The sequence below is a fragment of the Hyaena hyaena genome, unplaced genomic scaffold (assembly GCF_003009895.1).
Source record: "Hyaena hyaena isolate Hyena2069 unplaced genomic scaffold, ASM300989v1 scaffold_139, whole genome shotgun sequence".
In the NCBI taxonomy this organism is placed as follows: domain Eukaryota; kingdom Metazoa; phylum Chordata; class Mammalia; order Carnivora; family Hyaenidae; genus Hyaena; species Hyaena hyaena.
Window position 1 is genome coordinate 1,091,562 of NW_024080771.1, and position 14,025 is coordinate 1,105,586.

At 39.1% G+C, this 14,025-nt stretch overlaps 1 protein-coding gene across 5 annotated transcripts in view; it reads right to left on the minus strand.

Annotated features, from left to right (window-relative positions):
* Nucleotides 1-14,025, minus strand: part of EYA1 (EYA transcriptional coactivator and phosphatase 1) — a 171,504-nt gene that overhangs the window by 142,006 nt on the left and 15,473 nt on the right. For all 5 annotated transcript variants that reach the window (XM_039238394.1, XM_039238393.1, XM_039238391.1 and 2 more), the window contains exon 2: nt 6,607-6,684. In XM_039238394.1, the coding sequence (XP_039094325.1) occupies nt 6,607-6,684 (78 nt within the window). The remainder of the gene's footprint in view (nt 1-6,606; nt 6,685-14,025) is intronic.

A 14,025-nucleotide genomic window follows, 5' to 3' on the forward strand; every position in this document is an offset into this window, starting at 1 on the left:
AGTTCCTCTTTATCCTTGTTATTTCCTCAAGACACCCAAAATAGTTGAGACGTGATTTAAAAAAAATTTTTTTAATGTTTATTCATTTTCTGAGAGACAGAGACAGAGCATGAGCAGGGGAGGGGCAGAGAGAGAGGGAGACACAGAATCCTTAGTAGGCTCCAGGCTCTGAGCTGTCAGCACAGAGCCCAATGCAGGGCTTGAACTCACAAACTATGAGATTGTGACCTGAGCTGAAGTTAGATGCTTAACTGACTGAGCCACCCAGGTGCTCCTTGAGATATGAATTTTTAAGTCGTCATGGAGAAGGAAGCAGGAGTAGTGACCGCAGAGGTGAAGACCTTTATGGGGTCAAATGCTTAGAGATTGCTTTCTCCAGACTTCTCATTTTCTTATAAACTCTAAATCCTGTTCACAACTGCCCCAGAGGCCATGGTTTTTGCATTTTCACTCAAGAAAGACAGAAAGATGGAAGGAAAGAAAAATTCCTAGCTCACTCCATCCCCTTCTCCATTGTGCAACACGGAGAACCAATCTAATGAAAACAAGATCTCCTACACCTTCCATCTCTTCACCAAACTATCCTTCCACCTTCTGCTAAGCCTTTTTCCAAGGACCTTGCTTCTTCCACATGGCTTTTTCCAAGTAGATCCTACTCATTCTCTCAGATTCCATATATTACAAGAGACCTGAACAACATACTCTCACTGCTGCTGCTTCCAAATCATTGTTTATTTTCTTTCTCCGATAAAACCTTCCTTCTCTAAGATTTGTGACACTTCTTAAGAACTTCCAAAAATGACCAACCTCCTAAACACTGCTTCGCATTTACCAAAAACTTTAGTATTTGACTATATCCCCTAACAAGTCCCAACGTTATCTTGGGTTATACATCCAACACTTCTCTCTTTCCATCTAGGTCTCAACTCTGGTTTTCTACTCCAACCAAGCTGAAGACCACATTGTGAACCTTCCCCCCTCCCCCGCCACCCCACAATTCCACAGTCTTGCACCACAACAGCATCAACCAACTTGTTTGTTTACTTAACATTACTGACCAGCAACCATGTGCTCAAGTCCATCATGGCCACGAGGACTGTAACCATGAGTAAGGCAAATAAAATTCTGTTCTCATAGTGCTATGGTTTAGCAGGAGTAAAGACAATGAAGTTATTTTAAAAGTAGTAATGAAGGCTGAGGAAGGGAAGCACAGAGGACTAACTATGAAAACATGTGGTAGAGGTCTCACTGAGTTTTAAGATTAAGGAAGAAATATCCTCTCCTTTCAGCATTTTCTTTTGTCTAGTCTCATCTCATCTGTTCTCCAACCTTATCATAGATGCAGGACACCATGATATCCTTATTTTCTCTCAATGTGTTATCCCTTACCTTTGGGTTTTTTTTTTTTTTTTTTTAATACTTATCCCAGGAGGATACATGAAAAATTATTTTAAACACTTCCTTTACAGATACCCATAATCCTTTTACTTCTATATTCTTCCATGCCTTGCCTGGAAAATCCTTAAGTATCATTTTTACCTGGGCAGCAAAACCCTTGTAAAGAAAAACTGCTCTACCATAAAGGCTCCACATTCGTATTTCTACCTTTGTTTGGACTCTGGCTCTATTGCCAACCTTCCTTTATGTTCCAAGCAGCCTCGGGCTTCCCAGCTCCTCATAGCATCTATTTCGATCTTCTCCATCTCTTCAAGTTCATAAGCCTATCACTATCCTCGTTTTGAATTGCTTCAGAGGAAAAAGCGAAGCCATCATTCCTTCATCCATTCATTCATCCAGCAAATATCTAAGTGCCTAATACATGTCACATACTTTTTCAAGTGTCAAGGATACAAATGAACAAAACATCCCCAAATCTCTGCCATCACAAGCTTACCTTTTGGTGGGTGAAAGACCAACCATAAACCTAATACACAAATAAATGATACAGTTTGCAAAAGGCCGTGTTATGGTGGCTAGCATGTAGGAGAGACTGAAAGCCTACACGAGTTTTGCAACACTGAGTGGGGTGGTTGGGGTGCCTTATAGAGAAGGTGAGATGAGAGCAAAGACTGAAGGTGGTGAGAGAGTTAGGCAGGTGTACAGAGCGGTGCCCCAGGCAGAGGGACTGTCACTGCAAAGATGCTGACTGAGAGTACGTCTGGCATGTTGAAGGAGTAGTGGGAAGCAGGCAATAGGTCTGACGGAACTCTTGGCTACTGCAAAGAATCAGCATTTACTGAGAGATAAACGGGAGCTACTGGAGGTTTTGAACAGAAGAATCAGACAGGAATTCCCTTAACATAGTGTCTCCTCCACTTCAAACTCACATGCGTTAACTCCCATTCCATTGTTCCTGACGTTTGCGTGGAAAAATTATTCCTTTTCCAAGGGGATCCATTTCTGTTCTGGATTTGGATTCTATCCCAGCAGGGACCTCCCTCCATCAGTTATCTCCATTTTGCCTATTCCTTTAACCCGTATCTCTATAAAGTTTGTGCTGGTAGCCAAACCACTCTGACTTTCTAAATGCCATCCTCAACCCTGGATCTAACATTCTAATGAACTACCTTCTCTTCTCTTACCATTTATGTACTTGAGAACCACTTTTCTCTTCCTGTGTCCACTTCCTCACCTTATTGGTTAAATCATCTATTTACTCACTGAACATATGACCACACATATCTGCTAGGAACTATGTTGGCAACAACAGAAATCGGGCATATGAGCAAGCGGGCATAAGGGAAGTAAACACTACCCACTGAAACTGCTGTAGGCTAAACCTATTGATGTTTTTCATTGATATTTTATTTTTAAAGGATATTTATTTATTTTATGAGAGAGAGAGAGAGAAGCAGACAAGGGCAGAGAGAGAGGAAGAGAGAGAATCCCAGGCAGACTCCATGCTGTCAGTGCAGAGCCTGACACGGGCTTGATCCTGTGAACAGTGAGATCGTGACCTGAGCCAAACCAAGAGTCAACTGAGCCATCCGGGTGCCCCTCTCATGGATTTTTTATCTTGACATAACTTGACACTTGAAGAAAAGTTGCAAAAATAGTAGAAAAAACTTCCCAGATACTGTTTATCACAATTCCCTAAATAACATCTTATTAGCTTAATTCTCTATTCCCTTTTTCATTATATAAGTGTGTATAAACATGTATATCTCATTTTTTTTGAAGTTGTAGGTATGATGTCCCTTTGTTACTACCTCAGTGTATATATTTAAGCACAAGAAATTCCTTTACCACAGGTTATCAACATCAGGAAAAATAGCAATCCAATATATATTATCTATTTTTTTTTAATATTTTTTATTTATTTCTAGGAGAGAGAGAGAGAGACAGCATGAGCAGGGGAGGGTCAGAGAGAGAGGGAGTCACAGACTGAAACAGGCTCCAGGCTCTGAGCTGGCAGCCAGCACAGAGCCTGACGCGGGGCCCGAACCCACGAACCGTGAGATCATGACCTAAGCGAAAGTCAGACGCTTAACCGACTAAGCCACCCAGGTGCCCCATATTATCTATTTTTAAGTATCCATAGATACTTAAAAAAAAAAAAAAAAAAACTCCTCAGTACAGGACTTTAAACTTACACTTAAAAATGACTACTTTTTTTTTTTTTACATTTATTTATTTTATTTTATTTTTTTTTTTACAAATAGTTTATTGTCAAATTAGTTTCCACATAACACTCAGTGCTCATCCCCAAAGTGCCCTCCTCCATGCCCATCCCCCCTCCCCCCCACATCCATCAGTCCTCAGTTTTTGTCAGCATTCAAGAGTCTCTCATGGTCCTTGAGGGTGTTATGCTGAGCGAAATAAGTCAGGCAGAGAAGGACAAATATATGTTTGCACGTATAGGAGGATTAGGAGGAACTTGACGGAGGAACAAGGGGGAGAAGAAGCATGAAAAATTACTACTTTTTAAAAGTACGAATGCAGGATGCCTGGGTGGCTCAGTTGGTTAAGCATCCGGCTTCAGCTCAGGTCATGATCTCACAGTTTGTGGGTTCAAGGCCCATATTGGGCTCTGTGCTGACAGCTAGCTCAGAGCCTGGAGCCTGTTTCAAATTCTGTATCTCCCTCTCTCTCTGATCCTCCCCTGCTCACACTCTCTCTCTCTCTCTCTCTCTCTCAGAAATAAATAAAACATTAAAAAAAATAAAAGTATGAATGCTATACATTGTTAAGAATATATTTGAAAAAAAGCAGAAGGAATAAAATTCAAATTATATTCTATTATATCCAGAGAAAGCTACCATTTATATACACATATACAAAGACACATAATGTTTAAAAATAAATGGATTATACAGAGCATATCACTGTTTTGTAACCTGCTTTTCACTTGGTATAGTTAACATTTTCTCATGCTGTTAAGTTTTTTCAAACCGATTTTTTTTTTAAATGTTTTATTTATTTCTAGGAGAGAGAGAGAGACAGCGTGAACAGGTAAGGGTCAGAGAGAGAGGGAGTCACAGACTGAAACAGGCTCCAGGCTCTGAGCTGGCAGTCAGCACAGAGCCCGACGCGGGGCTCGAACCCACGAACCGCGAGATCATGACCTAAGCGAAAGTCGGACGCTTAACCGACTAAGCCACCCAGGCGCCCCTCAAACCGATTTTTAATAGCTGTATACAAATCTATCACATAGACAGCTCTTCCTTAAAATTCTTCCCTCCCTGCCTTCACTTCCAACTCAGTCCTCTTCCTTCTTCCCCAGTTGAATATCAGTGTTTTCCCTTTATCCCCTGCCCATCTCTAGATTGTTCTTCCCTGGATTCTATCTTCAACCCTGTTATAGCCCACTAGTTTTAACTCTGCACACTTCCAAAATTTCCATTCCAGATCTTTCCCAAGCTCTGACATCTTTGAGTGGATGTTACCTCCCATTCAACATGCCCCAGAGGGAAGCCATCACCTTTCCTTCTCAGTCATGTTTGTCTTGCATTCTGTCACCTTAACCTGTCTCTGCCTCATTCACCCCTTGTGCTCATTGGTTGCTATGCCATAAATTCTACTTCACAAGTACCTCTTAGTACATTACCTTTCCATACCACTGCCAGCACCTTATCTCAGGTCTTAAATGCCAAAAGATTTTATCTGGTCTCTCCACTTCATTCTCAGGCCTCCTTCCCTCCTGTGACAGTCTGGATTCTGTATGTGAATACGATCATGCAACCCCCTTCCTCTGATGTCTCCCACTGTACTCAGGACACAATGCAAGCATCAAGTGGAACGCATATGCCTCTTCAGACTCTATCCTGACCCTGTGCAGCATGGCATCACTGCTCACACCATACACACCAGGAACGCTGAACCACTGGCAGTTCTAAATTCCGTGCCTCTGTGCCTCGGTCTCTTCCCATGGAATGTTCCATCTGTCCAGCTTCCCTCTACTCGGGTCTTCTTCCTCCTCCTACACTGAGTGCTTTATTCCTACTCATTTTTTAAGGCTGAGTGAAGGCATCTTTTCCAGGAAAACTTTCTTGACCACCCCAGCCCAACTTTGTCTCCGTTGGGTCCCTTCCTGGGTATTCTTGAGGATATCTGTCCTTCCCTCTGGAAATATCCAACTGTAATGTGATGATCTGGTCTCTTATTCACCCCACTAAGCCCCAAACCAGGGCCATTCTCATATACCTATGAATCCATAATAGCACCAAGCACATTCTCTGGCATACGTCTGATTCTAGCAAGTGTTTTATGAAAGAACTCATGGGTATACCACGTTTTTGTTATTTCCTTATTGCTTCCATCTGGTATCATAAGTATAACGGTTATGCATTTGTATTTCATGTTACATCTATGTATAACTCCTTTTAGTTGTAGTATGTATTAAATAAATGATCCTGAGAGCTAGAGTAAGACAATCACAGATTTATAGAAGTATAGCATTTCCATTTGAGAGGTTTTAAAAACAAAGCGAATAATAGAAAAAGGGTTAAAAATTTAAGAATTACTTCTGATAGAAACAATTTTTTTATTGAAATAGTACAATCTGGGTAATTTGGCAAACATATAATCACAACCTCACAGTTACTTTAATATCACAATCACTTTCCTATCAGTAATTTCATTAACAAAGATGTGAAACTTGGGTATTTTGTTCGCTGGAGGCAAACTTTGTTAGTGTGAAAGACATCAAAACTAACTTAAGGATTGAAAGCTGACTTTATAAAGTGTTTAATTCAGATCTGTAGTTGACATGACAGTTAGGAGGATGGTTTGGTAAGTCTGCTTAAAGATTATCAGAAGCAAAATTCTGCCTAACTAAATTTGCATGATTAGAAAAACCATACAAATGAGAGAAAAAGGGAAGGAGTCATTAACATAATAAAGATAATTTAGTAGAAAAGAAAAACAAAACCCCTTTTGATTCTGTCTTCTGGATAGTTATCAATATTTTCAGCAAACATTTCATAACAATGGATAAAAACAAGAGAACTGTAAGAATGGGACTCTGAATAAAGCTCTATCACATTTATATAATACATACACACATGCATATACACATAGATATACACTTGATATACCTAATGGTTTCAATTAACTAAGAAAAATTATGTTGTGTATTAACGTGAAAATCTAATATATATTCCTTACCTGAACCTGAGAAATTGTCTAAAGACCCGTCTGCTGTCGTTGAAACTATTTCACCGCTGCTCATTGGCTCTGTTTTAACTACAAAATAAACAACATATATCATATATCCAATTAATAGTTATCTGTAAAGGCATGGTGGAGAAGTTTTAACATTCAAAATAGTCACAAGAAAATCATTTTAAAAGCCAGTCTTGTAGTATTTGAATATAATTCAGATTATTTGTAATAGCAGTTTTAAAAAACATACATATGTTAATTACTTTCTTCCTAAGTTAACAATCCAAGCTACTCTTTAAAAACAAACACTTCAAAAGTACTTAAATGCATTACCTTATATATTTATTGAAATGTGTACTCGTAAATAACTTATATCTTAAAATTTATATGATGCAGACATGAGGTTAATTCTTTGGGTATGTAGCCATTCGACCAAACAGAGCCAAAAGGGTAGATTTTCATGATACTCAAGGACAGGCACATGCATGCACTTGTGAACACACACACACACACACACACACACACACACACACACACATTCTTGGTTATGTAGTACAGCTGAAAAACAGAGTGCTCAATTTAATGGATCATTACTACCACTCAGCCATATCTGGCTGCCGATTTGCCAACACTTAGTACCAAAACCACACTAAATGTAAATGAAGCAGAAATTAAGTTTTCCATTCTAAAATAAAGCCAATAGCTGTTTGTCGAAAACCTATATGATCTTTAGTAAAGCCCCTTGGGGCAGTAAAATAAAAACATTTACACTTATGCTGTAAGTTAATGAAAGCAATCCACTCCACTGAAATAGTCACGGTATTATTGACTCCTATCAAACAGATAAGTCATACACTTCAGAACATTTGCCGTTTTCCTCAGGTTTAGGATTTTTTAAAAAATGAAGACAGTATTATTGCTTTTCTTAGAAACAATTGGTGAAGGGGGCACCTGGGTGGCTCAGTCAGTTAAGCGTCTGACTTCAGCTCAGGTCATGGTCTCACGGTTCGTGGGTTCCGTCAGGCTCTGTGCGGACAGCCAGCTCAGAGCCTGGAGCCTGCTTCAGATTCTGTGTCTCCTTGCTCTGCCCCTCTGTCTCTCTCAAAAGTGAACAAACATTAGAAAAATTTTTAAAAAAGAAAAAAAGAAAGAAACAACTGGTGAAGTGCTATCATTGGAATTTGCCTACCCCACTTTGTAGAAGGTTTACACTCCCACTAATGGGTTTCCAGAAAGAGGGCAATAAGCTCTTAGGGGCTACTTAAAAGTCAGTAACATGTTTCCTAAAATGAAAGTCCTACAAAGAGAATATTTCGGGTGGCTTCTCTTACAAGTAAAAACATCCTGAAATGGGAAAGAATGATGGAGAAAATGCAGCTTTTCCTTCTCTCAGCATTGATAATCTCTTATAAACATCAAGTAAAAAACAAATTCACCCTCTATGACCTTTGAATCTTTTAATAATGCATAATGAGTAGTTTTCAAGTAGATATCATAAATAGCTGCAGCAGATACTTACAAAAAATTAATTTAGACTGCCTCTAAACAAAAGAAAAATAAAATCAGTGAGTCTAATGGGAATCACTGCAACTGATTGTTTTCATGTAGACCAAACAATAGTGTAACTGAAGTTTTTGTTTATTTCACCAGCTGTTTGGAGTTGGAAGTCTCAGTTGATGCTATTCAATTCTGACATAAGCCCGTATTTCCCTTTTCTCTTCACACCTCCAGAGAACCTAATGATCTTGCTCTTCATTATACTAACATAGGTTGTGGAAAGCAGGTCCTCCACTGCTGGTACACAGCTCCAAAGTTTCCTACCCAGTTGTCCACATCCTAGCTTTCCTCCCTGAAGGAACAACTCATACAGCACCCTGTACCTATAAAGCAATAGCTCTATTTCACTCTGTACTGAACAGACCACAGGGATCTGAACTCTAAATTAAATACCACATACTGATCAAAGACTAGAATCAGACCCCAGGGGAATGGGTCAGATAAAGTACCTGCTACTGTTATACTATGGACATTATGATTAATCATTTTAAACAATTCTCCAAGAAGGTCTCAGAGCACAACTTACAAACTTCCTAGTTAGGTACAGTCTTCTTGCTTCATGCACAAAAACTGAAAGCAAAGGGACTAGGAAATTGTCCAAAGTCACACAGTAAGTGGCAGAAATGGGAATTATTTTTGAATGTTTTCAATCCCAAGGCTTGAAGAGATGACGATATGTGGCACTTCTCAATAACTAGCACTACTCTACAACAGAGTAAGGAAACAGAGGCATAGTGTCACACACTGTGGATAGAGATGGAAGAAAACCCCAGCAGCCCAGATCCTTCTAGAGTGTTAACACTTCCAGGCTAGTGCACTCACTAGAGGATCTCAAGTAGAAGCTCCACCTTCACCTGCATGAGAAAACGGTGAAGAAGAAATTTTCCAGTGCATATGATGTTAGCCCAGATTACATCTAAATCTTTACCACATCGGAGTTCTAGGATTCTACAGACTGGATGATAAAATTGGGGAGAGCTTAACTATACCAAAACCATACCCACTCTTGTACCCCTAAGACTTACCCTAGCTATTCTCCATATTATTAGCTTGATTAAATACAGCTTTCACTCCCAGGAGACACATTCAATTATACTTGAAATTCCATTAAAACTAAGGAGGAAAGGAAGAGGATACTTTTTCTTTTAGGCCCCCAATACATCACCTTTTGCCATTGTTCAAATATACCCATCTATACACTAAGGAATAAAGGACTCCCTTTTCCTAATGAATCCAATTTTTTAAAAGGCTCACTGTTGAAAAGAAGAGGATGTATATAAAGTAACTACCAAGATATTCATGATTTTATCAGGCACTGGAATTGAATACTTTGATCACTAGGGACGCAATGCTAAAGAAACTGAAGATTTATTGTGATGGAAAATAGTTTCTGAGTGAAAGCCAAATAAAGAGAGACCACTTCCCTAGTTGTTATTGCCAAGCATACACCCACCAGAAAGTTAAAAAGACAAGATGGATCTCCAGTCACCAAACTACCTATCCTCACCAGAACTATCAGATATTTATAAAATATGCCATAGATGATATAATAGATCACCTCTCCAAGGCTTTGAGTTTAAAAAAACCACATCCTGAATTTTTGGTTTAACCCTTAGAGATTTAAGGTAGTGTCACATCTGAGAACAATCATCCCATCTAAGCCAGCTATCTGAAAAGAAATATCTATGAATTTTCTGTTCTCTTCTAAATAACTGTATGATTCTTTTATCTCCACTGTACATTTTCCTTCATTACAAGATTTCAGTCTGTTAGAAAACAGCAATTTTTATTCTCTTGCCCCCACTCAAAAGCCTCTCTTCACCACTCCAAGTCTTCAATCTTCCATCTGATACCTTAAGGACCTACTCATCTGTAAATATTCAGAAACTCTCCTTTGCCTCTTTCATCTTCACAATCCACCACCCCCCCCAGCCCCCCCCCCCCAACTTCTTTGCTCAACCATGTTCTCTAGGCCTGTACTGAACAGGCCAGCATGCTACTCCCCAGGTCTGCCATAAACTCCCATCTATCAACATTTTTGAGCTTTGGTTTTGGAGTCTAAGAATCCAGTTATCCACTTTAAGACTTTATAAAAGCTATTTGATCTCTGACCTTAATTATATACAAAGTTTAAATGATAACTGCATTACAGGAATGCAGTAGGGATTCATAAAAATTTATGCAAAGTACATGGCTTAAAGTAGGAGCTGAAACTATATTTACCATCATCATTAGTAGTAGCAGGATTCTGCTACACCAAATGCCTTTCTCTTGAGAGTAGTACCAGGGAGCGATATCAAATAAAGATTGTTAAAAGCACCAGCTTTGGAATTACACATTGAATTTCAATCTAGCTTTGTTATTAACAGTATGAAAAGTTATTCAATTTCTGTGCATCTCAGCTTCCTCATCTGTTAAGTGGGGATAACATACTCAAGAGAGGATAAAACAAAGAGAGAGAAAGAGAGAAATGCTTTGAAATCATTTAGCTAGGTCCAGAGGTCATACTTTTATAGTCACTTTATCATTACAGTGTCTCTTTAATTAGAAGAAGTCAAAGCCTTTCTTATGGGACAAAATATATTATATAGAAGCTTCACATTAAAGTTAAGTTTATCCTTTGAAAACTAAATTAAGAATATAAAGTCAAGCGACTTGCCTAAGACCTAACACGAGGCCATTTTCCTCAGGATGGCCAAAATCAAATCAAAGTAACTTGAATGTAACTTAAGAAGGCAGGACCAATCATGATTATAGAAGAAAACTTGTACAGTAGTCTCCCCTCATCTGTGGATAATATGTTCCAAGGCTCCTGAAACCATGGACAGTACCAAACTCTACATACTATATGATTTTTCCTATATGTATATACCTATGATAAAGTTTCATTTATAAATTAGGCACAGTAAGTTTAGCAATGGAAAAATATACTGTAATAAGAGTTATGTGAATATGGTCTCTCTCTCTCAAAATATGTTATTCTACTGTACTCACTCTCCTTCTGAGATGATAAAATGCCTAAGTGATCAGATGAAGTGAGGTGGAAGATGTAGGCATCATGACATAGTGTTAGGCTGTTATTAACCTTCTGAGGATATGTCAGAAGGAAGACTGTCTACCTTCTGGACCACAGTTGACTAAAATCACGGAAAGCAAAACTGCAGATAAGGAGGCACACCTGTACTTTGGTCACTACAATCTGTGTATACTCTATCTGAAGAAAGAGGCTAGCAGGGAGAAAATGATGTACATGGCAATTACGATCGAGGATTCTAGAAGAAAATGTGGGCCTCTCTCTAGTTCTGTTTAGGAGAAGTATACTGTAACTGGCCCACAAAAAAGATAAATCTGTATTCCTTCAATAAATTTAAGTAGAGACCTATCTATCAGACCAATGGAGCTTGGGGATATTAGCTATCAAGATTATCCAATTGAACCATTACAGCATGACTCTGGGCTCATCAAGCAACTTCTGGTTAAAGTTTAAATGTTGGGGTCACATAAATAATCTCCGTGAAGATGATAGGCTTGTCAGAGGACACAAATATTGACTCCATTTCATTAGGTAAATTTTTACTATAAATATGGAAGCAGTTAAAGCAACTTCACTACCAAAGGACAGCCCTGCCTACTGGACTAGGAGCTCACCTCTGTGTTATGAAGAATGTTCCCAGGTGAGCAGCAGTATCTAAGCATATTTTGTAACTTTTCCCTAAACTATAATAGTATAACTTATCTTTTCTTGGTGTACACTTGGTCTTCCTTTCTGTTTCCTACTATAATGATCAACAGCATCAAAACCCCAGTCCTCTATCCCTCTACTACTCTTTAGGATTCCTTCATCTCTTCTCTCTCAATGAGATTTACCTTCATTTCATTTTGGTTATTCAAGGATTCAGTACTACCGTTGCTTATTGCATTATCTCCAAGAAAGGTCACCTTTTATTTTTATTTTTTTCATTTGTGCACTGGCACTAGACTTGCTCATGAGAATGTCATGTCTTTCCAACTTCACCAGCCCAGTCTGGAACCAAGAGCTTCTACCTTAGAGTCCTGTGTCATCTCGTGTTTTCCAAGGATCTTTTTTTTTTCTTTTCTCCCCACCAAGCTTTAATCCTAGCTTTCGCAAGCTCTTGTTTTTCATTCTCCAACTGCTGTTCTGAATTGTTGAGCATGGAGGTGAAGCCACAATTTGCCCTCTGACCAAATTTGCTAAAATATATGCTTTCCATGTTCTTTCGAGTCATCCTTTTGCTTGACGATCCCTTTTCTATTTATTGTGCCTGAAATAGTTTCTATGGAGTCTTTTCCACCTACCTCAAGCGTCCGGTCCTCACCTCATACCCCATCCTCTTCAGTACGTGCCCTAACCAACTATTTCATAAAGAATGTTAACGCTACATTAAATCTTTCCATGATCTTCCTTCAACATCTCTCAGTTTCCTCCTGGTTAATCTCAGTGGGGGTTTCCTTTCCTGTAGTCGGATTTAACCTTTTACACTTTTATTCTTGGTGCCACTTCCTTATCTCCTTCGCAACCAAACTCCATTATGTGATCTCCCAGAATTCTCAATAATTCCATCTTGAGAGGCTATTTCTCTTCTATTGACAAGGACCAACAAGTCTGAGGTATCACCTTATACCTGGCCGAATGGCTAGAATCAGAAAGATGAATAACAAGTGCTGGCAAGGATATTGGAAAAGGGAAGACCTGGATGCTGTTGGTAGGACTCTAAATTGGTGCAGCCACTGTGGAAAGCAGTATGAGAGTTCCTCACAAAACTAAAAATAGAAATACCATATGATCCAGTAATTCCACATCTGGGTATGTATATATACATATATGTATGTATATACATATATGTATGTGTATACGTGTGTATATGTACAGATGTGTGTGTGTGTGTGTGTGTGTATACTTAATCATTAGAAAAAAAAAAAAGGAGATCTTGCCATTTGGGACAACACGGATGGACCTAGAGGGTATTATGCTAAAGTGAAATAAGTCAGAGAAAGACAAATACCATATGATTTCATTTATATATGGGATCTAAAAAACAAAAAGAAACAAAAACAAAAAGCAGGGGGGTGCCTGGATGGTTCAGTCGGTTGGGCATCTGACTTTGGCTCGGGTCATGATCTCACGGCTTGTGAGATCGGGCCCCGCATCTAGCTCTGTGCTGACAGCTCGGAGCCTGGAGCCTGCTTTGGATTCTGTGTCTCCCTCTCTCTCTGCCCCTCCCCCACTCTGTCTCTAAAAAAAAAAAAAAAAAAGCAGAAACAGATTCGTACATGCAGAGAACAAACTGATGGTTGCCGGAGGGGTGGGGGTGGAGACACATGCACAAAATGGATGAAGCCAAGTAGGAAATAAAGGCTTCCAGCTGTGGGATAAATAAGTCAAGGGAATAAAAAGCACAGCACAGGGAATATAATCACTGGTACTGTAATAGTGTTGTACGGTCACAGATGGTGGCTACACTCGCAGTGAGCACAGCATAACGTGGAGACTTGTCAAATCACTATGTTGTACACCTAAAACTCAGGTCACATTATGTGTCCACTACACTTTAATAAAAAAGCAGGTTTCCCTTAATTTTTAACATTCTTTTCTCAACCATGAGACTTCTCTCCCTTTTCTCATCACCAAGTTTCCTACAAATTTGCCTTCAAACCTGGATCATCTACTCTCTCTTTAATCCTTTCCATCATCCGTTTCTTTATAGCTACTACTTTACTAAAAGGACTTTCCTAATTGCCCAGGTCAAACTTTTCCCAATTCTGATTTTCCTTAATTCTGTCACAGAATGGGCTTTTCTCTCTCTTTGTCATTGACCAATACAACACAGCAACTTTCCCCCATTT